General features: G+C 43.1%; 1 protein-coding gene across 1 annotated transcript in view; it reads left to right on the forward strand.

Annotated features, from left to right (window-relative positions):
* VOPP1 (VOPP1 WW domain binding protein) overlaps positions 1-26,528 on the forward strand; it is a 438,410-nt gene that overhangs the window by 262,321 nt on the left and 149,561 nt on the right. The window contains exon 2 of the mRNA XM_085607625.1: positions 12,726-12,784. Coding sequence (XP_085463751.1) covers positions 12,726-12,784 — 59 coding nt within the window. The remainder of the gene's footprint in view (positions 1-12,725; positions 12,785-26,528) is intronic.

The following is a 26,528-nucleotide window of genomic DNA, read 5'->3' on the forward strand; positions in this document are numbered from 1 at the left end:
GCACTCCTCAGGAGCTGATAAACAGACTTCAGAGGGTGCAGAATGCTGCTGCCCGTCTGGGGTTGAACATACCACCCCGCCACTCAATTCACATGGGTCTGAGAACCCTTCATTGGCTACCTGTCAATCAAGGAATATAATTAAAAACTCTCTTATTTATGTTGAGGGCCTTGCATCAAACTGCTCCTTCCTACATCCAAAACAAGATTAAAAAAACTTCAACATATAGACTCAAGAGCAGGAGGCCAGGCTTTATCCTTCATGGCCTCATAGCTCTGGAATTTCATGCCCAACCATCAGCGAAGCATTTCGTCAGAGGCCTTTTTTAACGCATAACTGAAGACCCACCTTTTCAAAGAAATATGACCCTCCTCCAATGTTGCCCCATCTTCCTTTTTGTATTTATTAAGCTTTCACTTTTAGGTCCTTGCTTCCCAGCAACGAGTGCCAAGACGCTTTTGTTGGAGCACCTTATTCATTCATTCTTTAAGTGATATCTGTGCTGTACCACAAATTTCAAAAATACAATGATCTGATAGGTCGTGAGGGTTTTTTTTCCCTTTTGACCCTAAAGTACCATGAGCCAGATCACAGGCCATGCCCTGCAGCCAACTCCCTGCCTTAGGTTGTGCATGCCTGAGTGCTGGCTGCTAGCAGTGGATTCCGTGCAGTGCCTATCCACTGGCCAGGCCCTGTGTCCAACCCCCTGCGCCGCATGGCCAAAGCAATGATTAGTGTGGGAGTTGGGTGAATATAATAAAAAAAATAGCAAATAGTCACTGAAGAAATCAAAGGGTAAAGTAATGTTATAGTTAAGTATCTATCTATCTATCTATCTATCTATCTATCTATCTATCTATCTATCTATCTATCTATCTATCTATCTATCTATCTATCTATCTATCTATCTATCTATCTATCTATCTATCTATCTATCTATCTGTTGGAAATGGCCCTTTTTGCAGGGTTATCCCCAAACTTTTTTCCTCTTCCTCCCTTATTTTTCCTGACCTGTGGTTATTGGCTATAGAACTCTGGGCACTTTACCACTGCTGATCAGTGCTAAAGTGCATATGCTCTCTCTGTAAACTGTTATTGTGATTGGTTATCCATGATTGGCATATTTGTTTTACCAGTAGGTCCCTAGTAAAGTGCACTGAGTGTGCCAGGGCTGGTAATTCAAATGCTACTAGTGGGCCTGCAGCACTGATTGTGCCACCCACCTGAGTAGCCCTAAAATGGTGTCTCAGGCCTGCCACCGCAGTGCCTTTGCGCAGTCTGTGAACTGCCATGTTGTCCTGGCCAGTGTATCTACTTGCCAGGCCTGACCCTTCCCTTTTCTTACACATTGGACAACCCTATGGTAGGCCCAAGGTACCCCCCTGGGCAGGGTGCAGTGTATGTGAAAGGTAGGACATGTTCTAGTGTGGATGACATGTCCTGATAGTGAAATACTGCCAATTACGTTTTTCACTATTGAACGGCCATCTTGCCCATAGGATAGAATGGGGAATGCTGTGTCCCATGTGTACCTGCATATCTCCCTATAGGAGCAAGATGGGAAGCTGAAGTCTGGTATCCCTGAACTCAGAATTTGATAACGCATCTTTTAGGAAAGAGGGTTTTTAAATTCCATGTTTGAAAATAACACTTTTAGAAAGTGGCTGTTTTCCTGTTCAACCTTTCTGTGTGCCTCTGCCTGTTTGTGTATTGACTGTCTGGTTTGTGAGTGACAGGGGCTGGGGGTAGCTTCAGGAGGCTGGGTGAGTCAGCACTAGGCTGAATAGACGTATCTGCATTTGGAGTGGTGGGAGGAGTTGCACCTGGGTCTGAATAGGGCTGTGCCTGCCTTCCACAATGCTGGCTCCACCTCCTGCGGTGCGCCTAATAGCCCTGGCCCACACTCACAAAGGAAGAAGACATGCCCTGGCAGAGGGCACCCAGAACTGGTTTGGGCTGGATCCTGAACCCCTCACACATGTAAGAACAAAGACGTTTGGGGTATTAAAGTAAGAGCTGAAACCCCAGTAAAATTAGAATTCTACAATCAAGAGGAACCTCTGCCCAAGGAGATCAACTGAAGAGACTAGAAAGGAAGACTGCCCTTGCTGTGTGTCCTGGGGCTGACCTGCAGTTTGCTGAATATACTAAGAGTAAGGACTAGGGACTTTGTTGTGTGCTGTGTCTCACCCCTGCTTGAAAACCAAGGACTTTGCTGTGTGCTGTGTCCTGAGAGTCTCCAAGGGCCTGAAGAGAGCTGGCCTCCTGTTAAAACTCAGGAACACAAAAGTCTACCAGAAAAAGCCGGTTTAATCAACACTGTGTGCGTGTCTCTGTGCTCAGCCTGTGCCATTGTGAAGCTGCCTGTGTGAAATTGTACTCGGTGTGCTCATCGGCACATAGCTGGGGCCTGTCGTGAGGTCTGCTCTGCCTCAAGCGTGACCTGCCCCAGGATCGTGCCTCTCACGCTCTGTGCTGACTAGTGCACCGCTGAGGACCAGCGGGGTGTCTACTTTGCCCCAGATTGCTGTATGTGCAGTGGGTTCACCGCCGCCGGCCCGGTACAGAAAAGAAGCGAAATGATTTCCCAAAGGTGAAAGCGAGCACGCCCAGGTAGCGCACTCTGTGCTACAAGTACAGCAGGGCGGTCATTGATACAAGCACCATTGTTAGAATTTCCACACGCTAGAAAGGAGGGCTCACAGCCTTACGGAGCCCACAAGTATTTTTAACATCAGCAGTGCGCTTTTGCAAAAGGAACTTTTTCTACACGTTTAAAAAAAACAGAGAACACTACAAGAGGATATTTGTTGTCGAAACCACTTTTATTGTGTATTTTGGATCTATGTCATTTTGATCTGCCCTAAAATAGATAAAAATATTTATATTTTTATAACAACCTGTGTGGCGTACATTTGTGGTGTTTCACTGTGTTACTGTGCGTGTTAGTGCAAATACTTTACACAATGCCTTGGGGATAAGCCTGTCTGCTCGTGCCAAGCTACCAAGGGGGTGAGCAGGGGTTATCTACAGTGTGTTTCCCCCTTACCCTGACTAAAGTGGTGGTATCTGCCTGGCTTTGGCGCAAGCCTCAGCCAACCAGAAATCCCATTTCTAACTCTATCTATCTATCTATCTATCTATCTATCTATCTATCTATCTATCTATCTATCTATCTATCTATCTATCTATCTATCTATCTATCTATCTATCTATCTATCTATCTATCTATCTATCTATCTATCTATCTATCTATCTATCTATCTATCTATCTATCTATCTATCTATCTATCTATCTATCTATCTATTAAAGCACAACAGCTACTCAATGAGTATCCACGTGCTAATAGCAAGACTGAAACTAACTGGCCTGGGTTCATAATGTGAGTCCAAAGGGCCAGGTTTTAAGAAGGCGCTTGAAGGCCTAAATATCCACTGTGGCCCAGAGCTGCTGTGGTAGGGGATTCCAGTTCCTGGCCCAAAGGTGAGAGTATGATATAGGGCCCCATTTTTTCCTTCTGAATTTGGAAATCACTACCAACAAAGAACTGGAGGAGCTGAGTGACCGGGACGGATGGTAATGGGTGATTAGTTTAGACAGGTACTGTGGGCCAGATTGCTGAAAAGCTCAATGTGTCAATTCTAAACATTTGAACCTCGCTCGTTCCTTAATTGGACACCAGTGAAGTTCTTTCAGGAAAGGGAGGATGTGGACCCTCCTTGAAGTCTTGCTGCGGCATTTTGAAACAGCTGTAGTCTCTTCAGAAGAAAGACTGGAAGACACTAATAGAGTGAATTGGCACAAACTAACCATGAGGTGATCAGGGCCTGTATCACCTTTTTCTTCTGCAGTAGAGGGAGAAGGTAGAGAAACTTTTTTATACTCTTTAGTAGTCGGAAACAGGAGCTGACTGCACTAGTTACCTGGGGTGCACAGGTTACGGTGTTATCAAATTTTACTCCTAGATTGTGGGCCACTGTGTTAGGGGCAGGTGGAGGTGGGACCCCACTAGGCCAGATGTCATTGTTCCAGTTAGGATGAGGATTCCCGAACAGCAAGATTTCCATTTTTCCAGCATTGCATTGGAAGTTGCTTGCATAGTCCACAGAAACACTGCTGTGATGCAAGCCTTGACATTTCTCAGCCTGTTAGGGGCCTCTTTATCTAGGTGAGGAGTAGTTGTGTATCATCTGCATACAAAACTTTTTGTATGGCATACGATTCTACAAGGGCCACTGGTGGAGTCATATAAACATTGAATAGTGTGAGACTCAAAGCAGACCCTTGGGGTACCCCGAACCACAGAGGTATGCCGGGTCTGGTGGTCTGGTGGCTTAGTGGCTAATGCATCCCATGTAGGGGCCTGTGTTTACCCTCATTGTCACCAGTTCAAATCCCGGTTGGTCCACTCAGAATTTCATACTGCTGAGGTTGAAAATTAGTACTATTCAGTTGGGTAACAGTAAACATCTGCTATTCAGTGCCAAGATACCCTTGAGTGAACCTGCACTTTACAAATACACTTTATGCTTTGTACTGCTTTGAGGTTTTGTTTCGGAGGGAAATGGAGCCATCCAAATGGATTGATGTCTGCCTACCAGGAAACAGCAAACGCATGCCAGTGCAGGACTACAGACACCTATGTCACCTACATGCTCTAAAAGTATAGGATGTGAGACAGTGTTGAAAGCTCAGGATAGGTCAAGCAGAACCAGGGCCACCTGAGGCCGTATTACGTATTGACATTATTTGCGCCCAGCGCATCTTTGAAAAGGTGCGCTGGGCGCAAACAATGCCAATGTGCCCTATTATGGTGAATGCGCTGCCCTGGGGCAGCTGCGAACTCGCGCTGCCCTAGGGCAGCACATTTTCACAGTACAGGCAGCACCTGGCTGCAATTTCAAAGGGGATTAAATATCCCCTTGCAGGCGGGTGCAGTCAGTGACTGCACCCGCCTGCAAGGGAATGTCTGAGGTGGTCCCTGGGACCCCCTTTACCCCCGAAGAGGGATACTTTCAGTTGGCACACTGACAGTGCACCACCTTGTGGATGGCACACTGTCAGTGCACCTCCTGAGGGCTTCTTTGACTCTGCGCCTTCGACTGTAATATGGCAAGGGCGCAGAGTCAAAGGAATTCCCTCATTTGCATAGGGGACGCCCCAATGCAAATGAGGGAACATCCTCTGTTAATAGTGCTGAGTCTGTAGTGCGGCAGCGCTATCGGTATTATCGAAGGGGACGCACAAGCATCTGCGCCCCCTTCTATAATACCAAAGTGCCCCAGGGGAGCACAAAGCGGGTGGAAACACCGGTTGCGCCCCCGGGGCACCTTATGTAATACGGCCCCTGGTTTTCCCGATCCACCACTAGCTTAATGGTGTCAGCAACCTCCAGTAAGGTCTCTGTGCTGAAGCCGGGTGGAAAACTGACTGGGAGGGTGTAGCAACCTATTCTGTTATAAAATAAAATGAGAGTTGCTGGTTAATAAGCTTCTCCAATATCTTGGCAAAGGCCAGCAGCAAAGAGATTGTTCTGAAGTTGTTATGTTATGTTATGTTATGTTAAACAGGTTTTTGTATAGCGTGCGGCTACTCGAAAGAGTGTCCCGACGCTTTAAATTGCACGCTAATCCCAAAACACAACAGAAAAAATGAACAGAAACAGAAAGAGAAGAGACCTGATAGGACCTGAAACTAAGAAGTGAAAAGCCAAGTTTTAAGCCCCTTCCTAAAGGCCAACAGGTTGGTAGTGCTGCGCAGGGACACAGGCAATTTATTCCACAGCTGAGGCGCTAAAAATTTAAAGGAGCGGCCACCAATGCGAGCTCTCTTCACGCGGGGCACTACCGCAAAAAACAAGGCTTCAGACCTAAGCGATCTGGCAGGACGATAAAAAGACAGCCTTTTCTGAAGATATTTTGCTCCAGATGTGTGCAAGGCTTTGTGTGCCAGGGTGAGAGATTTAAAAACTATCCGCTTCCGGACAGGAAGCCAGTGCAGAGCCTCCAAAAGGCCCGAGGCTCTGGCACGGCGAGATAGTCCAAAAATAGCACGTGCTGCCGAATTCTGAACAACCTGTAATCGTTGAAGCAGGTATTCTGGCAGGCCGAGATAGAGAACGTTGGAATAGTCTATTCTCGAGCCTATCATCGCCTGCACCGTGATCTTCCTGTGTTCCTCCGATAACAAGGGAAGGAACTTGCGGAGCATCCGGAGTAAGCCAAAGCAGGTCCCTGTGAGACCGATTACCTGCGAGCGTAGTGCGAGGCCATTGTCGATCTTAATCCCAAGGTTTTTCGCTACCTGGGACGAACTTGCTGGTGGAAACATGTTCTCAGGCCACCACACTTTCCAATCCGGGTCCGAGCTGCACCCAAAGAAGAGGACCTCGGATTTATCCGAGTTGCACTTGAGGCTGTTATGATGGAACCACTGAAACACAGCCTCAAGACAACCCTGGATCCTACCTCCATCGAAGTCTGCACCCCTCTCACAGGTAAAAAGGAGCTGGGTGTCATCAGCGTAAGAGATGGTCTGGGCCCCGAAAGACTCCGCCAGGGCCGCCAGAGGGGTCATGAAGATATTAAATAGAGTTGGGCTCAGGACAGAGCCCTGAGGAACTCCGACACCCAATGGCGACATCTCGGCGGAGCAAGCAGAAGCCCAGACCGATTGTCGACGGCCTGCTAGGAAAGATCGAAACCACTGGAGCACCGTCCCTCGAAGACCAATCTCTGAGAGTCTAGCAAGCAGACCCTCATGAGGGACGGTGTCAAAGGCCGCCGACAGGTCTAACATCACCAGCATCGCTCTCCCACCCGAATCCAACACCTCCTTTATCGCCTCCGAGACTTCCAGGAGGGCTGTTTCGGTGCTAAGATTGGCGCGAAAACCCGACTGGGTAGGGTGCAGTAGGTCGTGGGCCTCCAAGTAATCGGCAAGCACCTTATGCACGTGCTTTTCAATGACCTTCGCCAAAGCCGGCAGAAGCGAAATAGGTCTATAATTCGCTAACACCTCCACATCCAGACCCGGCTTTTTAAGCAGGGGAATAATCATTGCCTGCTTCCAGGACTGGGGAACCACACCCTGTGCAAGAGAACAGTTCAACAGGGGGTTCACAAGTGGATTAATGACAGCTGCCATTTTAGCCAGGAATTTTGCGGGGCAGGCATCCCGAGGGGAACCTGACTTCAGTCCCACCATCAGGTCAAATGAAGCTGTCAGCGAGAGAGGAGGGAAAGCTGCCAAGGCCACACCGGCGTTCAGTCGGGTAGCAGCGGCATTCTCCGCCCGACCTGATACCTCAGGATCCAACACAAGGAAGGAGTCCTGGATCCGCTGGATCCGCTGGATCCGCTGTACAGATTGGATTTGTCGACCAAAGGCATTTTTAACAGAGGAATTAATTTGGCCTTTTTTTCAACAGCTAGCCACCTGAATGGACAAGTTTAGCAACTGGTTTGGGGGGGTTGATTGCAGCTCTGTTGGAAATGGAAATGTGAGGGGGCATTCATCATTCTAGGACTCTCGGTTGCATGTACTAAGGGCATGGGCATATTGCGCTAAAGAGATAGGGGCAATCTTCTTCAAGGAGTAGCAGCTAGGTGTAGTCGGAACCTCTTTCAGCACTATGAGTCCCATAGTTCCCACAAAGTCAGGCTCCGAAGAATGTCAACAGTTGTTTTTATGGTTTGGTAATAAGATCTTGCTCTATGTTAAACAAACCCTAGAAACTCACTGAAAAAATGTAAGATTAAAGTAACATTATAGTTTGTCATGGTAATAATATCCTACTTATGTTTAAAAGACCCATTTAAAATTCACTGAAAAAAAGAAAGGTTATAGTGATGATATAGTTAGGGCTATAGTATACTGAGCTAACCTCCATTTGAGCCACTCCGATTCACTGCTTATAACCTCACATATTACATCACTCATGACATGTTAAATGACATCATTGAAGACATCACTGATGACATCTCAAATTACCTCACTGAAAACATCACTGGCAACATCTCAAATGACTTCATTGATAACATCACTGATGACATCCTACAATCACTGTAACACTATCCTATAGGATTTGTAGCCTTGAAGTAATTCAACACACTACATTTATGCTCAGTTCCCTGAACACCTTAATGGGATTACCCTTAACTTCACTTGACCCACAATCTTAAGTCAGGAGGTTGGCATGTCTACATTTTCCACTGTAAGAACACTTTCTTCCAGGTCTGTGGACATCACTCCATTATTTAGTGAAAGATATAGTGAATTCCAGAAAGCTGTAAACAGCATAAAGTATAGTGAATGCCAGAAAGCTGTAAACAGCACACAAAGGTGCAAAACTGCTTAGAAACGGTCATATCAGACCTACAAAACATATTTCTGACTTTCATATAATGTTATTGAAGATCAAGTATCTTACCTAAATCTAACAGCTCATAATCATTTTTTTCAGCATATTGCATATTTCTGTGTTTTTTTAACGTAAAGTAAAATTTTATTACCAAATCTAACTATAATGTCTTTTCAACCTTTATTTTTTCAGTGAACATACACACACATATATACATACACCCACATATAAATGTATTTTTAGCATATATATAAATTGTTTAATGTGTTTATATGTTGTTGTGTAACTCCTGATTCACAAAACCTATAGCACACTGTCAGAATAATTGGTGGATCTCAGTAGTCGTTTTAACCATGTTGTTATTTAAATATAATCAGTGATGTCATTAAGCATGCTATGAGTGATGTAATATGTGAGATCAGAAGCAGTGCATGAAAGGGGTGCAAGATATAGTTAGTTCACTAAACTATAACTGGAATATCTCAGTGGGTTTATTTGTATTTTTCACACCAGTTTGTGTGTCATTCCAATACCTAACTATAACGTTGCTCTAACCTTTGAGTTGTTCAGGGAATTCTGTTTTTGTTTAACACAAAGTAATGTCTTAGCACCTAAGTTTAAGGTCACTTTAACCTTTTGTTATTATAATATAATATAATATAATATAATATAATATAATATAATATAATATAATATAATATAATATGATATGATATGATATGATATGATATAATATAATATAATATAATATGTATATGTATATGTATATGTATATATAGAACTGGATTCCATAGGTAATGTTTTTTTTGATTTGCTAAGAACTTTGGCACAGTTCGATTAATCTTACTGAAAGTTTTCCTAAAAAAAAGTTCATCCAACTCAGCTCCATTCTGGGAAGTTTCAGGAGAGAAAAGGGGGCCCCAGAACATGTTTTTCCCGTGCTATTCCCCCTAGGAATTTTGAGCAGAGCATAACTTTGATTCAACCAAGATGCCATTCAGGTTTGCCACACCTGTCATGAACATGGAATGTTAGTACTCTAGTTGCCCATTAGAACTGTGAGGGAAGTTGCAGTTGATCAAAAGGGAGTTAACTGACAGACTGCTGCTGGCGTTGAATTACATGCTTTAGTCTGTCAGAATGTTTTACTGACCTGAAAGAGAAACATATTTGAGAAATCTTAGAACATAAGTCCTCATTTAAGCTTTCTGGGTCACTAACCATCATTTCTTAAAAAAAATAAATGACCTCCACATTTCTTTCATTTCTAAAAGAAATGTTTCAAGTTGTATAACTTTGATTCCATCAAGATGGCATTCAGGTGTGTCACACATTTGTCATAAATACAGAATGTTAGTACTCTACTTCATCATTAGAACTATGTGGTGCAGCTGCAGGTGATTATTAGGGAGTTTTACAGGTTTATTTCCATTGAGATGATATCACGTGTATCGCACTTTTGTCATAACGACGAATGCTATGACAGTAGTTAGTTATGAGAACAATGTGGGAAGCTACAGTATAACACTGGGGAATCATCTGACAGACTGCTGCTTCTGGTGGAACCATGTTTTACTCAGAAAATAGACGATATTCACACATAGCTGATGAAGATATTGTGAATTTTTAGACAGTGTGCTTTTATTATAGCTTCTGGAACACCTTCCATAATTTCTATGAGAAAATCATGAGAGAAACCAGTTATTTATCAAACATGGTTCATCAAATCCCAACAGACAGTGACCATTTTTCACAGGGTGAAATCACCTGAGAACTCACCAACATTGCTAAACACCTCCAACAAATGATTTATATTGTCACCAAAATTTGTATTCACCCTTCATGTGAGTTCCATTTTTGTAACCCTCAAAAAAGGAATTTTACCACAATGTATTTAATTTTCAATGGAGACCATAAACTCAAATTTTGTAATGGCTGCCACAACATGTTGTCCATGTTGTGGCTAACCAATCATAGGGTGGTCCACTTGGGGCCAATCCCCCCTTTATTCTCCTTGGTTCATTGTGTGCTAACTCTGCCTCCTTATGTATATCTTTTTTAATTAATTTTCAAGATGCAGGAACCATGTTCGAGTGCGGTAACGTCCGCCACAACATATTGTTCATGTTGTGGCCAGCCAATCAGAATAGACTGATACCTTTTAAATTGGCCAATCAGAGCATAGCTGGACATTCACTACTTGCCCAAATATGCCTAGCTTTGTAACCCCCCACATGCCTAACTCCGCTCCTCTTTAAATTCTGATTTCTCGAAAATGGCTGAATAGATTCACACCAACTCGCAACAAGCACACTTCTAAGTAAACCTCAAACTTTGTTCTAAGTATGGTTTAATTCCGTTCATCCATTTTTTTGTATCAGTAGTGAAAGTCTCCAATGGAAATTGCCATTGGAAATCACACTTTTGGAAATACCTCTTTTTCATGGCCACTCCTTGACGAATCAGCGCACAACTTTCCATGAAAGAGCCAAGGTTGATTAACTTTATTTGGAATCTTTTGTACAGGTTTGCCACAGCATGGAAGTTATTAGCATAACAACATAATCTCTTCCTATGGAAACTATAGCCCTACATTCTAACCTAACTATAATGGATGTGCTATACATATATGAAACATAATCAGTAACTGTGTAATATGTCCCTATATTGTAATTGAGGCATTCTGAGGTGGCATTTACAAACCACAATTCAGAATTTCATATGAACCCCGAGAGGGCAATATAGGGCCATATTACTCTATTACCCTTGTTACCTGTTAAGTAGTTTTTATATGACATGGTATCTTAACTGATTTTAATACTCTTTAGCATTTGAGCATCATTCATTCAGTATTCATTGTTTGCCTGAGACTGCAGATATGTCAGCCAATATTTTGAGATAATGTGCTTATATTTAAAATCTGTTTTATCAACAATGTGAATTGTAATTCTAATTTTAAATGCAATGTACATTGTAAAGAAATTGAAAACATTCATTCTAAAAATTGATTTTTCTTCGAAAAACATTGAAATAGCAAAGGTATAATGTGAAAGAAAAAAGTGCAATATGGGATAGTTCATCTATCTGTCTGTCTGTCTGTCTGTCTGTCTGTCTGTCTGTCTGTCTGTCTGTCTGTCTGTCTGTCTGTCTGTCTTTCTATCTATCTATCTATCTATCTATCTATCTATCTATCTATCTATCTATCTATCTATCTATCTATCTATCTATCTATCTATCTATCTATCTATCTATCTATCTATCTATACCTGGATTCCATAGGTAATGGGTTTTTTGATTTGCTAAGAACTTTGGCACAGTTTGATTAATCTTACTGACAGTTTTCCTAAAAAAAGGTTCATCCAACTCAGCTCCTTTCTGGGAAGGTTCAGAAGAAAATAGGGGGCCCTCGAACATGTTTTCCCCGTGCTATTCCCCCTAGGAATTTTGAGCAGAGCATAACTTTGATTCAACCAAGATGTCATTCAGGTTTGCCACACCTGTCATGAACATGGAATGTTAGTACTCTAGTTGCCCATTAAAACTGTGTGGGAAGTTGCAGTTGATCAAAATGGAGTTAACTGACAGACTGCTGCTGGTGTTGAATTACATCCTTTAGTCTGTCAGAATGTTTTACTGACCTGGAAGAGAAAGTTTTGGAGAGCTCTTAGAACATAAGTCTGTATGTCTGCCTGTCTGTCTATCTATCTATCTCTCTATATTTCAATCTTATCTATATTCACTGAAAGAAACAAAGGTTAAAGTGACATTATAGTTCTATGAAAATATCAGTTATATCATAAAATTTCAAAATAAAAAAAACACTGAAATTCACCAGTCACAGTTAACAATTGTAATTATAACTTTTGCCCTTGACATGCAGAGGAACATCATCAATGATGCCATTTTAGTTATCATAGCTGATGATATTATTGATGTCATAGAACATACCATGAGTTTTGTAAGGATTCAGCAAAATAAATGCTTCTGATGTTCATGTAGTCAGTACTCCTTTACCCATTCAAGTAAAAGCAACAATTTTTAGGACTACCGTTCTGGGGTATTTTATGCTACCAAAATGGCACAGTCAGATTATCATCTGGCATAAATATAATTTGACATCTATTATCCCTTTTGAGATAATGAGAGAAAACTTACACCCAATGGGATTATAGTTTTGTAGACAACATTTACGACACAACATTTATGTCAGACAATATATTTGAACATGGTATTCTGACATACAACCGCATTGATTCATTTGTTTCTGTCAGCTGGAAAGATACCATGAAACAATCTATAAATGATCTAAGCAAGCACAACTATGGTACATTACAAATTTTCCTTCTGTTCTTCTCATTTCAGTTTTCGGAGGCAAAAAAGCACTGCTGGTATTTTGAAGGGTTGTATCCCACATATTATATGTAAGTATAAATACATTTTTCACTTCATTGACCTAACATATTTGTTTAATGTCTCACATACGATTGCAAAGGTACAAATTTGGCTTTTGAGACAGATTTCCAAACCTGCTCTAACATTACAATCAGTCTTGTAACTTGAAATGTCCAACAAATTCCTCCGTCTGGCTAGGCAATAAAGGTGAGCGATTGCTTTCACAAAAAGCAAAATAGAACTAGGAAATCAGTTGCGCGAAGCAAGATGTTTGCTTCCCGATAGTCTCCACAGTGCCCACATTATGAATGATCTTTTGCGCTAGTTTGAGGGCTATTATCACTCCCGCCCTACCTTTTTGGCCTGCTGTGTCCTAGGGCTACATGTAGTTTCCATTTTGCTTTGTGATGTCTGGTAATTTGGGCCTGCTAAACCAGCTGGGACCTGCACGAGGCTCCTCTGTTCCAGTGTGTGAAACTCCTGTCAGTAAAGACGAAGCTCACACCAGGAAAAGGTGCTGCTTGGGGCCTAGAATCTTCCCACAGCTGGTTTCAGCTGCTGCATCTGCAACCTCCATTGGTTTGAGTTCCTTCAATATTCTTTCTATATCATTATATATATTGGCTTGCTATTTCTTAAATATATCAACATGGAAGACAAACATGTCAGTGTAAATACTAATACACGTAAAAAAACATTTCTCCATTACCACTTAAATCCAAACGTGTTGACTTAGCTGAACTATCCTTATCTACCCTTTTGGAAGAGTTATAGGCTGTTAGATCTAACTTGGATAATGTAGTCACAGAGATAAAAAATATTTTCATAGATATGGCAGGTTTATCAATTAACATTACTGGCAATGGAAGAAAAATACAAGAAAACAAAGCTAAAATAGACCTAATGCTTCCTCTCACAATCAATATTCACCCTATGACTATGCTTTCATTGGATTTGAAACATTGATATAGACAGTATAATCAGAGAATCTTTAATGTACCTGAAGATATAGAGGACAATGATTGCAGAAGATATCTGGAGAACTTATTACCCAGCCTTTTGAATCTCAACTTCCCAGAACAATTTGAGGAAAGTTCAGGAATTTATGGAGGACCACAAAATTCCTACCATTCAGCATTCCCACACTTCTCAGCTTCCCATATTTTCTGGTTTACCTGCAGTATTTTAGTGTCAGGGCACCATATGTGGAGCTGCTCTTGTGCTTTATAACCATTTCCTTCATTAATTTATTAATCTGTTCACAACCCTAATGTCGTCACCATCTTGTAAATATTTGTTAATGTTTTTTCAGCAGTGTGTGTAATAAAGTATGTTCATATATAAATACAGGAGGAACATTGAAAATTTTAAATCTTTAAATGCTCTTTAAATGTGAAGGAATTTGAAAATGGAATCTGCAAGTACAGCAAACAGAATATAGTATGAATGATGGGTGCCTCAATTAAAGCTCAGACAAAAAGAAAACATTAGGAGCCAAAAAGACCAAGTGATATTCTAGAGTCTAGCATAACACTTTGTCTATTAGAATTAAAAACAACATTTAGATACATCAAACCTTTCCTTTAAAATGATTTGTCTATATTAGTTAGTGAATCAAATAGAATATTTCATGGTGTGTGTATGGGTTTGTTGCATACTTGTTTCTACATTTTGGTGTAGTGATTTGAGGTTCAAATAATAGAAATTGCTTAGGCTGAGGTGTGTTAATGATGGTTCCCATATTCCAGTATGGAATCAGTGGAGATCTACAGAAGTGAAAAGGTTATGAACCACTGCTGTAGACAGCAGCATCTCCCCCGAGTAAGCCACGGACTACTCTTTCTCAGTACTCAGTCAAGTGCTAAGAAGTAGAACTTAAATCCCACGTTGAGGATCCACAGCACAGAGTGCCAAGATTTGTCCTCAGAGCACCAGAGATTAAATATCCCACCTGTTACAATCAGGGCCCAGTATCTTACATTGCTGCAAACCTGCAAACCTGGTAATTTTTTATTTGAGCAGCTACATCAGTACCTACAGTTTTTTTACATGAGGACTAAGTTTTTTAATTTGGTAGTTTTTATATGCAAATAAGTTTTTCATCTTGAAATAAAGTATACAATTGTGTTTGTGCATATCCCACACACATAATTGGTGTGACATACCCACATAGACGGTGGACATATCTCACATAGGGAAAAATACAGCAAAATTATATCAAAACAACTATCATGGACCCTTATAAATGAAAACAGATCCTCACTCTGATTACAGTTATTTTTATTCCAAGGGACTGTGATTAGTCCAACGTTTGTAGTCATAAATCAGTTTTTTCGAGGGCTATGTAAGAAACTGGGGTATTATTTGAGGAAGGTAGGTAGCCTCCTCAAGCGATACCACAATCTTTTTAATCACCAAAGTGGCCTTATAATATGTATTTCAAACAGTCAAAGAATGAATTTTGTATCTGTTTCCCAGCCAGAGATAGGATTATTAAATGTAATATTGTATTCCAAGGATTTCCTATAGAACAGCCAACCCTATTACTGTAACAATAGCTTTTGAGTCCTTTTCACTTTAAGGACATGTTCAACATTCAACTGTCACATGTCCCAATACCTTGCACCCTGCCCCTGCAGGATGGCCTAATTAGGGGTGACTTATTAATGCTTAACAAGAAGGTTTGTTCCTGCCAAAAGGGATATTTTCTACAGGCCGAATTTGCAGTTTCGAACTGTAGAGCCAGGCTACAGAGGGTAGGCCTACAGTCATGTTTACACTGTTACTGTAGTGGAAGGCACAATGGATGCTATAGTCCACCTGTGACATTTAGCTTACAGGCCCTGGATACACTTCGGTACCATATACTAAGGGCTAATGGCTAAGGTAAATATGCCAGTTAGGGTTATACCCATATTACAGTTTTAAACAGGGGAGGCAGGCACCTTACCACTGGTTAGCAGGGGTGAAGTGCACAGAGGGCTGCAGTCAGCAGATATATGTGCATACAAGTTGTTTTTATATCCTCTTTCTTGTTATAGTATTGTCGATGCTGTGTGTTTTGACACATTAGGTTGTCTGTAGATAGGGGTCTTCTTAAGGACCCCCATGGTCCAGAAATAGGAAATTTGTTTTTTTAACTTAATTATCTAGATTTGTCAGTTAATCATAAAATGTTATTCTGTTTAAAAAGCCATAAAAGAACAAAACACAAACATATAACACATGCCATTTATTTAATAAAATAAACAAATAAAAAGTAATTCATCAGAAAAGTGCATCACAACATTAGAATAACCCAAAGCCTGCCCTGCAATCCAGCCCAATTAACAGTATTTTTTCCTAATGGTAAGTGACCCTCTAATAAAACTAATAACAGCATGGCAAATCTCTGCCGAATAAAGATTACAAAAATATTTTAAACTTTCCTGATGTGAATTACAACTGCACAAACGCAGCAGTAGAAGTAAAAATTATTATAATGATTTATAAAGTGCACAAAATAGCAAAAAGTGCAATGCGCTTTATCTAGAAATGTGTGCTACAGGGGCAGCAGGGGAGATTCTCAAACCATCCCCCGTGCCGTGGAAAGACTAAAAGAAAATGCAATAAAACTTATATTGGGTGTTTTCTATATAAAAAAAGGTAAAATTTCATCTCATGACTAAGTGTTATGGCATGATAATTTGCCAGAGTGGTATGCGGAGCAGCTCGTTGACTACTCTTAAGCTGCATCTGTTAAAGAAATGCCGACTTTATCTGGGCTCTAGCAGAGGGTGAAATCTGAGCAGCATCGTTGAAAAGCTCTATTGCTCCCAACCTACTAAAAGTACACTTAACATACCCATGCCAAAGTAAGGACTCAGCATTATCCAGGGCCAGACTATCTCGCAGAATGTATTTAGAAACTTCGATTTCTGGCGTTTGTCAAATTTTTAACAATAGTAATAATGGTGCTGAACCCAGAGCGTCCGCTACAAATTGTGTAATTCCACTTCCGAATGACAAAAGAAGGTTGTTGCTCCCTGTGGAATCATCACATTTCTTTAAAGGAAGCTGTTCTCTGCAATTTGAAGTCTAGAGCAATCACAATACGCCCACACTCCAGCCCAGTATGTTGCAATTGAGAGGCACTTAGCTTTATATAATGTAATAATTTACCTCACTGGCCTAATTTCACCGCAAAGCGAAAAATTGCTTCTATAGCTCTATTTGTTTGTTGCACATTCAACACCAACGGGGAGTCCCAATTTAATTGTGAGTCAAAAGGGAGTCCCTGGTAACAGGAACTCTCTTCTTTGGTGACTGGGGTTCCCTAAATACAAAAGGTTTTGGGGCAGATTTATATCAGACTTGCACCACTTTTACGCCGCCGTTGCGTCACTTTTGTGACGCAGCGGCTGCGTAAACCCTGCACCATGTTGCGCCCCATTTACATCGTGACGCATCTATGAAGATGCGTCACGGTGTAAAGCCCTGCGCCACATGAAACCTGCATCAGGTTTCATGTGGGCGTTTCTACTCGGGGGGGGCGTTCCGTCGCAGGAACGCCCCTGAAAAGTGACTCAGTGAAATCTTAAAGATTTCACTGAGTCACTTTCCCAACGCTGATGCGTCAAAACCCTGCGCCTGCTTGAAGCAGGCGTAAGGCTTGACGCACCATGTTAGGGATAGGGTAGGTTGGAACGGTGCTGGAGATGCGTCGCGCTTGCGACACAACTTCAGCACTGCGCCAACCTTACGCCGGCAGATGCGTCACGTATCTGCTTGTCCTTGCACCACGATGCACCGCATTGTAAATGTGGCGCATCTGCGGTGGCGCAAGGGCAAACTTGCGTGACGCATCTTCCCTGGCGCATCCATGCTGATTTGTAGGGATGCGCCAGGGAACATAAATCTGCCCCAAGGTGTTTAATTGTTTTACGGCCAGAAACCATTATAAAAGACTTCTGGTGGTTAATCTTCAAGTCTAGCGATGACATCAATGCTACAAAGGCATCCAAGACTTTCTGAAGACTGATTGCTAACAGGACCACATTATCTATGTAGAGAAGAGTGTGGATAAAATGTGTTCCTGCTCTCGGGAAATCCAATTTCTTCTGGAGTAAGTGGGCTTCTAAGCCAGTTATTTAAATGAGAAACACAAACAGGGCTAAGATGCAGCCCTGCCGAAAGCCTTGGGTAGAATATAAAGATGGCATATACGCTCCCTGGGACCAAAACGGACTTTAACCGAGGTGTTCCAGTGCAGTTGCCAAAGAAGTGTAACCAAGGGTTCTTCTACCTCCAGATTGCCCAGCATATCCCACAATTTAGACTGATTGACCGTGTCGAAAGCACATGATAGGTCTATGAATCCTAGATGTAAGGAGTCCTTCATGGACTTAATGTACTTACCAACAATGAGTGATAGGTTCAAGCACTGCTCAACCATACCTATTCCTTGTCTGAATCCTTATTGTGTTTCTGAGAGAATGTTATTTGAAATAGCCCAACCCTCCAGTTGTGTCAATAGGATCCTACTTACGCTCTTAGCTGTAGAATCCAGTAAGGAAATTAGCCTAAGTCAGTCAAGTCAGATTTATCACCCTTTTAGAAGATCACTACGCCAAGGGCCTCTTTCCAAGTTTTAAGAAATGGTCTGGTAATGGCGGCTTCAAATACATTGTGAGCATAGGGACCCAGAGTCCAGGATTATCTTTAAACAATTCCATAGGGACTCCATTTGGCCCTGAGACTTTCCTGCACATGCATTGCGTTCTACCTGCCTCTCCTTCCTTCGATGTGATGGACTGGCTGAGCTGAAGTGCCAATTCCCTATCTCTCCTCAGGTAAAGCCTCGCTTCTTGATAATAACCATCCTTATTCAAGGGAATAGAAATTCACAGAAAATGTGTGACCCATAACGTCTCTGAAAATAAACATCTACATTGGATGATAGCCCTTCAGAAGAATAATGGGTAGTTCCCAACCTCCCGAAATTACCTTATTTCCCTTGAGCACCCAGCAGCCAGCAAATCAGACAAAGCCTTGTTTCTAAGTTCAGCCTTCCTAGCCCTAATGGTAACTTTGCATGTTTTGCGTGCAATAGCTTCCCAAATATTTGGTATGAAGTTGAGGGTCATCTTTAACTGTTTATGTGACTTCAAGCAGGCCCATTTAAACCACCGATGAAAGGAAGGAGTGGAGTTGGGACGTTTTACTGTTAGAGCATATGATATGACTGACCAAACACTCTCAAAGTTCTCGGTTATACAAAGCGGGTAAGCCTCCAAAGACAAGCACTTGTATATTAACCCAATATATTCAGAGACAATTTTTCCCCAAAGTAATTTTTAGTCAACCTCCCATCACCCTCCCAGAGGCAGGGTTAAAAAAGGAGAGAAAAACATTTCTACAGAAGTCTTCCAGGACCCACGTTTCTTGGAGACATATCAGATCAAATTCTTTGATAAAATCCAACCAGACATCATTTATGAGCTTGGAGGGGATCACAGCAATGTTCCAAGATAATTCTTTAAAATCCTTTTCAGAGATCTTATAGGTGGGAAACTCCCATTTGGATCTTTCTTCACCAGCTGAGCTAAAGTCCCTGACTTGTGTAAGGAGGGTTCACGGACTATGGAGCCAGACAGGGAACCATTCTGTGGGGACGACAATGGGCGTCAATCATTTCTTGCAGATTAACTAGAGCAGAAAAATAATTACTTAGAGAAAACAAAGGAAGTTGTGGTTGAGCCACTAAGTTGCCATTACATTACCACTCGACATCTGCCACTCTGTGCAGTAGCCATGAGGGTTTATAAAAATGAACCCAGGAGAATTCGACAGGGGACATCAACTATGTATCTCAGAGCTGGGAGTAGGGTCTCAGCAACCCAAGATTCCTGACATTAACAACCAGAAAATCCTCTGGCAATAGTTTTGGTTTGTAGCCAACCCCAGGAACTCTTTTAACTGACAGAGAATCTCGGTTGAGACTGAGAGATCATCCACCTATTCTGAGTCAACTCTAAACCAATGCATGACTTTATGTTTCAAGTCAGCCCTTGATCCCTCTTTGCTGCATTTAAAGAGGGGACTTAATCAAGGATGATGACAAAACGAGATGCGTTGGTGATCCCCATGCAGCTGGGGTGATGCACTGGATTTCTCCATGTAACGGCAGTGAATCGTCAGTTCCTTAGATTACGAGGTGCGGCGGTGCCAAATACGATGCGCCAGGTGTCTCCACCCGGTAGAGGTGATGCGTTGATCTTCTCCATGCAGTGGTGACGATGCGTCAGTTCTGAAGTGATGGTTCTGGAGGCAATGTGGCGGTTCCAAATACGATGCGTTGATCTGGTTCCCGCAATGGTGGCGATGTGTTGGTTCCGATCAGCACAATGGTGTTGATGCATGGGTTCTAGAATATGCAGCACTATGAGCTCACTTCCAAGGGCCCATGACTGGATTTGCACCACTTGACAGAGCCGGACTTACAGTAGACAGAGTCCAGTTGCAGTTTGCAGGTTGATGAGAGAAGTCTTTGATATCCCTGAGACTTCAGAAAACAGGTGGCAAGCCAACAAGCCCTTGGAGATACTTAGGTTCTGAGATGTAGAGATGCAGGTCCAGTCCTTCTTACTCCCAAGCAGAGGCAGCAGGCAGCAGGCCAATGCAACAGAGCAGTTCAGCAAAGTGGCAGTCCCTCCAGAAGCACAGTAGTCCTTCTTCCTGGTAGAATGCCTCACTTCCAGAAGTGTTCTGAGTTGGTGGGGCCGGAGGTCCAGTATGTATACCCAGTTGGGCCTTTGAAATGGGGGAGACTTCAAAGAGATGCTTTGAAGTGCACAAGTCTCTTTCTTTCCTGCCCTGGCTCCAGTCTCACTACAGAGGGGTATGCAACCCTATGTGTTAGGACAATGCACAGCTCTTTCAGGTGTAAGTGTCAGCTCCTCCTTAGCATACATGCCCAGGATGGCACAGCAGGATGTGAATGGCCTATCAGTCACATCTAAGCTTCCTTTGTGTGGCTGTCTAGAGGGAATGCACAAAGCCAGCTGTCACCCACCCCAGATGTGTATTCAGAGACCGGCAGAAGGCACCAAATGGTTACATTAAGAAAATGCCAAGTGGATAGGCCTTGCAGTAGTAAAAAACCGAATTTAAGAGCATTCACTACCAGGACATGTAAAACACATGTCCTATGTTTTAAATAAACTGCACCCTGCCCAGGAGCTTTTTTTTAAAATTAATTCTTTAATGCTTGATTTACAAAAATCATTGCAATTAAAACATCATAGAAACAAAGCAGTATACAAAAAAGTACCTATAATTACTTCCACTCCTCTGCTTTTCTCGCTCATGCACCTCATCTTCCCATTCCAGCAATGCCTCGAACTGTGTCAGTCTTGGTCTAGGCTCTAGACGCATCATTCTCCCGTAAATTTCTCAACACTGCCAAATTAAATGAACCATGTTCCGGGAATGCTAAGACACCGTCTTCCTTAGTATACCTAGCCCAGTTGTCCAACCATATACAGGTATGATACCCATATTTCGCAACCATGAAGGATGCAGGAGTTTTCGTCAGAGGTAGCAATTCACCCTCTCTTGTTATTATATTCTTATCCTTGTCGAACCACTTCTTTATTTTACCGAACAAAGATTTTTTCTTCTTTTCCTCCGGTTGGTAATACATTTTAATGTTTACCAATATTCTCTAGTCCCTTCCGTAACGCAACTGTACGATCTTTTGCCCAATAACAGCGCGACTCACACCAATGCACCAATCCTGGAGCGTCTACGTCACTCTGTACTCCTTCCAATCCCTGCGCGGCTCACACCAACGCACCAATCCTAGCGCGAGCCCTGTTCTGATTCACTACCCAATCAGAGCGCGGTCTGTATGACGTCAGCAGTCGCTGCAGTCGCTTCTGCTCCTGTCTCCTGTCACTCGTCTACCCTTCCTTTACAAAGCCTTCTCAATAGACTTCATTTCAGATTCTACAAAATCTATTAGTTACAACATATAAACATCTCCATTGTCTGTTTCGCTAACCACAGAATAGTAAAGAAAATCTTTTTCACAAGAATCCCGCTTCTCTCTAGAACAGCGCTTACCTCTGCTCCACTACGGAATAATCACTCTCGTTGACACAGTAGAACATCCCTCTACTCTGCCCTTCTAACATGCATCCATTAACTGTTTCCTCTAGGACTGCTCCAAAGAGTCTTATAATCAATTATATGCTCATACATTCACGCACTTTCACACCAGAAAATGTAGCACATGCACACAGAATCCTGCCTTTCCCGAGAACAGCGAACAGTCTGTCCCACTACAGAATTATAACACACGTTAACCAAGCAGCACTTACCTCTGCCCAGTCCTTCAGACAAGCTCAGAGAATACCTATTACTCCTCCCGCGATAAGCTTTAACGGCAAACCTTACGGATCCCTGGGACTTAAGACCAGAGTTTCACAGATAACCTTCGCTACCATACACATTCCTTTTATACAGAAAATATATCTAATAGTAACACACGACGATGTCACTTATTCCGAACCCAGACAATGTGACGCGCAACTTCAATTGTCACACGTTTTTCCTGCATACGTACAGGTAATTCCAACAATCCCGTTTTTCCCGAGAGCAGCACACTCTTCCCTCTGCCCTACTACGGAACCTTCACCAGCTCCCAAGTTCCAGAAGCACTACATAAAACTCAATACAACAACTTCAACATATAGTATTAGTACATATACCAACATCAATCAATAATCAATGGATCAAAAGCCAATGTACAAGCAATCTAATCTGATCAAGACAATAATCTAACCATCATACTGCTACCAGGAAACTGCTGCAGATCGGCGCATATAAAATCTCCCTGCTTCCACGGACAGAGTAAACCTACAGTCACACGCACATACATACATCATACGCTAGGGCCCATCACACTAAATTCACACTATTTACTCTATCCATAAAGGAGAACCAATCTGCATCTACAATGAGGTCAATGCGACCTGAAAATCATTGTCCTGAGTCATGATTTTAAACATAGGAAATACATTTAGAACTCAATAATTGACAAGGAATAAACACCCGACACTGTAATTCAAATAATGCTTATTTATCTAAATTAGTTCAAAATGAAAAGTCAATCATTTAGCAAAATTGTCATTCTCATAGTTACCTATTCTAGCTAAAAGGGTCAGGACAGGTCTCTCAGTAAAGTCTCCCAAGATGCCGTCCTCAGCATGGGTAACATCCAAACACGATGATCACCAGGAAAGAAAGAATGGTCGAACGAACGTGGACCCTCTCTAGTCTAACATTTTTATAGGTTATGTTGCAAAAGAAAGTAACAAACAAAAATTAGATATCCGTTGAGCCGCTGAGCAGAGCGAACAGGAAAGGAAGTCTCTCGGTTACATTTAGAAAATCTCCGCTCAGGAAAAATCACAAAAATAAAAAGACGGAAGAAGGAAATTCGAGTTTGCAAATGTTACTTTCATAAAAGTTCTTCCTTGATATCTTAGTAGAGCCACCACAAATTTATCATTGTTCATTGTGGCTTCATCCTTGTCCAAGGACAGTTGGACACGTTCCCAGAACTGCTGTCCTCGCGGAAGATTTTCTAACCAGGCAAAAGCTGCGGTCAGGTGACTCTCGACCATATTCAGCAAGGCCTCCCATCAAAATTCACTCACTCGAGCGCAGGCTGTAAAAGGCAGCCATCTTAGTTTAGGCCAAAACGGACCATCTTAATTAAAAGAAACACAAAACAACGTTACCACAGCATAATGATAGAACAGTGTTAATTCCCACTAATACCCTTATGTGTATGTATTTATCTAGCCTCTTGCAACACAATAAAGCATTAATACACGTTATTTCAAAAGCGTTTTGTGCTCCAAACAAATAGCACTTTGCAACATTCATTTAATTAAACCTGCACATTATTATTTAAGCAACATATATGCATTCCCACGTGTAGTTCTCTCTCATTAGTAGTGTTGGTAAGTTCGACTTCAACAAAACAAACTATGAATTAGTGTTTTAAAATTAATAATTTTAGTTAAACCATATAAACAAAACTGGAGCTTAAAACACGATAAATTTTCAACAGAAAACTCTGCTCCAGCAATCCCCCCTTTGGTGATATCTTATCACCACAAAAACCAAAAAAACCAACCCAAAAAACAAATTTAAGTCCCAATTTTTAGGAGAAATCGGAAATGTCTTTTATAACACAACATTAAACACCAGACTCCCTCACATCATCCCTCTTTGACTCCAAGTAAACACTCTCCCTCAATTCTTCTAATTCTATTTCTTGTGGGTCTCTTTTTGACCTCTTTTGTTTCTTTTCAGTATTTCTTCTAATTATTCCCTTTTTCCCTCCCCTGTTTTTACAACACAAACACCCCAATCTTAGTATCAGTAAAACAATAATTACACATGTCAAAGGAAATAATATTTTACCAATAAAGGTACTACCTATCTTAGCAATAAAACTCTTAACAGCAACTATCTTTTTTTTTTTTTTTTTTTTTAAACCGTTTATTACAAAACTCAAAAAATATACAAAGATGGGCCTACAACCTTCCGGCCGGCCGCTAGTAGACAAAAGGAGCATATGATACACATTGTAGGAAGATGCACAGGAGTTAGCAGCGTTGATAGCCACACCATCCGGACCCCACTGTACGGTTTCATTTTAAACTGAAAAAACAACCAGAAAAACAAACCCACAAGGCAATCCACAATCCGAAATAGCAGCATGTGCTCCCCTGAGAGGGGGACCCTACCAGTCCATAGGAGTATCAAGAAGGGGAAGAGATCAGGACTAGGGCTGGGTAAACTCAATGCCCGGAACAAGGAAGATGGGTCGGCTAAGGGGATGGGGCAGGCGACGGATCGGGTAATAACGGCGGAGCACAAATTCCCCCGCGGTAGGCGTTCCAGGGGCCCCATACTTTCACCCATGTCCCAGGCTTACCTCTCGCCACATACACCACCTTTTCCCGAAACATGCACCAATCCATATGTTCCTTCCAGGCCGAGACAGTCGGGGACCTCTGGGATCCCCACAGTTGAGCAATATCACGCTTGGCCGCCATATATCCCAGAGTCACCCACCACGTCTGTGGCGCCGAGTAGTCGGTAGGTTCCCACACATTCAACAGGCATCTCCTCGCTTCGGGTAGCAGCACCACATGCGTAACCACACGCAGGACCTCATGCACACCACGCCAGAATCGCTCCACCTCCGGGCATTCCCACAGTATATGTAGAAAGGTCCCCAAAGCGCCACACCCACGCTTACACAACCCGTCCACAGCATAACCCATACGCAGGAGCCTTGGCCCCGTCATGTAGACTCTGTGGAGTATCTTGAGCTGGACGAAGCGAAGGCGGGCCGGTATGGCCACCTCTTTCGGGGAGGCCACCGCAGAGGTCCATTCCTCGTCGTCCAGCTCCAGTCCATCGGCAACCCAAGCCTCACGAAGGGCAGTCAGCAATCCCGAGCGGTCATTGATCAGTTTTTTGTAGATCAGTGAGATCGTGCTGTCCGGAACGTGTCCATCCAGCACTCTATCCTCCAGGGGGGAATACTCCGGGATGGATGCAACGCCCGGGAAGACGGAGCCCAGTGCATGACGGATCTGCAAATACCGAAAGTACTCTCTGTCATGCAACTGGAATTCCGTCTGCAGCATCTCGAACGTTTTAAATCCTCCCCTCGTCCAGAGATCCCCCACTTTGCTGATGCCTATCATGTCCCACTTCTCGAAGCCCTTCGAGGTCCACAGGGAGCCCAACTGCTCGGACGCGTATAGTGGCGATGCCCGGGTCAGACGGTCCTTCCACCCCATCGCCACATTGGCCGCGTGCCACACTCGCACCATGACACGCGTGGTGCCGGTCAGCCGAGCGTCGGGCGCGCTGGAGTAGAGCGCTCGATTATAGTCCCCACCCGGGAGTAGCTTCTTATCCATTTCGAATGCCGGGTTTAAGGCGGGCCCGTACAGGCCGTGATTAATCGCAGCCAGCTGGGAGGCCCAATAGTACCGTTTGATATCCGGGTGGGCGATCCCTCCGTCATACCATGGGAGCGTCAGCTTCGCCAGCGCGATACGCGGCCTCCCGTCCCAGAACAGGCGGCGCTGCAAACTCTCCACCTCACGGAAGTAGCGCGCTGGGACGAGGTCCATAGTGTTCTGCAAGGCGTACAGGAAACGCGGCAGAGACATCATCTTAAACAATGCCGCCCGGCCGAGCGGCGAAAGCGGCAAGCGCCGCCAGCGCGTGACATCTTCCCTCAGGCGCTGGAGGGGGGGAAGCAAGTTCCGATCATACCGGGCCTCCGGGTCCAGAGTAATGAAGACACCCAGGTACCGAAATCCCTGCGGGGCGATCTGGATCGGACAGACCCGCGGGAGAATAGGAGCCTCCCCAGAGAGAACATACACACACGATTTAGCCCAGTTGATGACAAGGCCGGAGTTACGACCAAATGAATGCAAAACATCAACCAGTACTATCAGTGATTTACGTGGGGAAGCTAGGTACAGAAGGATGTCATCAGCGTATAGGGATACGCGGTCCTCATACTCGGGGGTCCAACGGAGACCACGGATGGAAGGCTCCCACCGCAGCCACTCCGCCAGGGGCTCCAAGGCAAGCGCAAAAAGGAGCGGCGATAAGGGGCAGCCCTGCAGCGTGCCCCGGCCCAGCTCGAACGGAGCCGATACTCTACCGTTCACCACCACCTGC

Source organism: Triturus cristatus, chromosome 5_2 (assembly GCF_964204655.1).
Source record: "Triturus cristatus chromosome 5_2, aTriCri1.1, whole genome shotgun sequence".
Classification (NCBI taxonomy): Eukaryota; Metazoa; Chordata; class Amphibia; order Caudata; family Salamandridae; genus Triturus; species Triturus cristatus.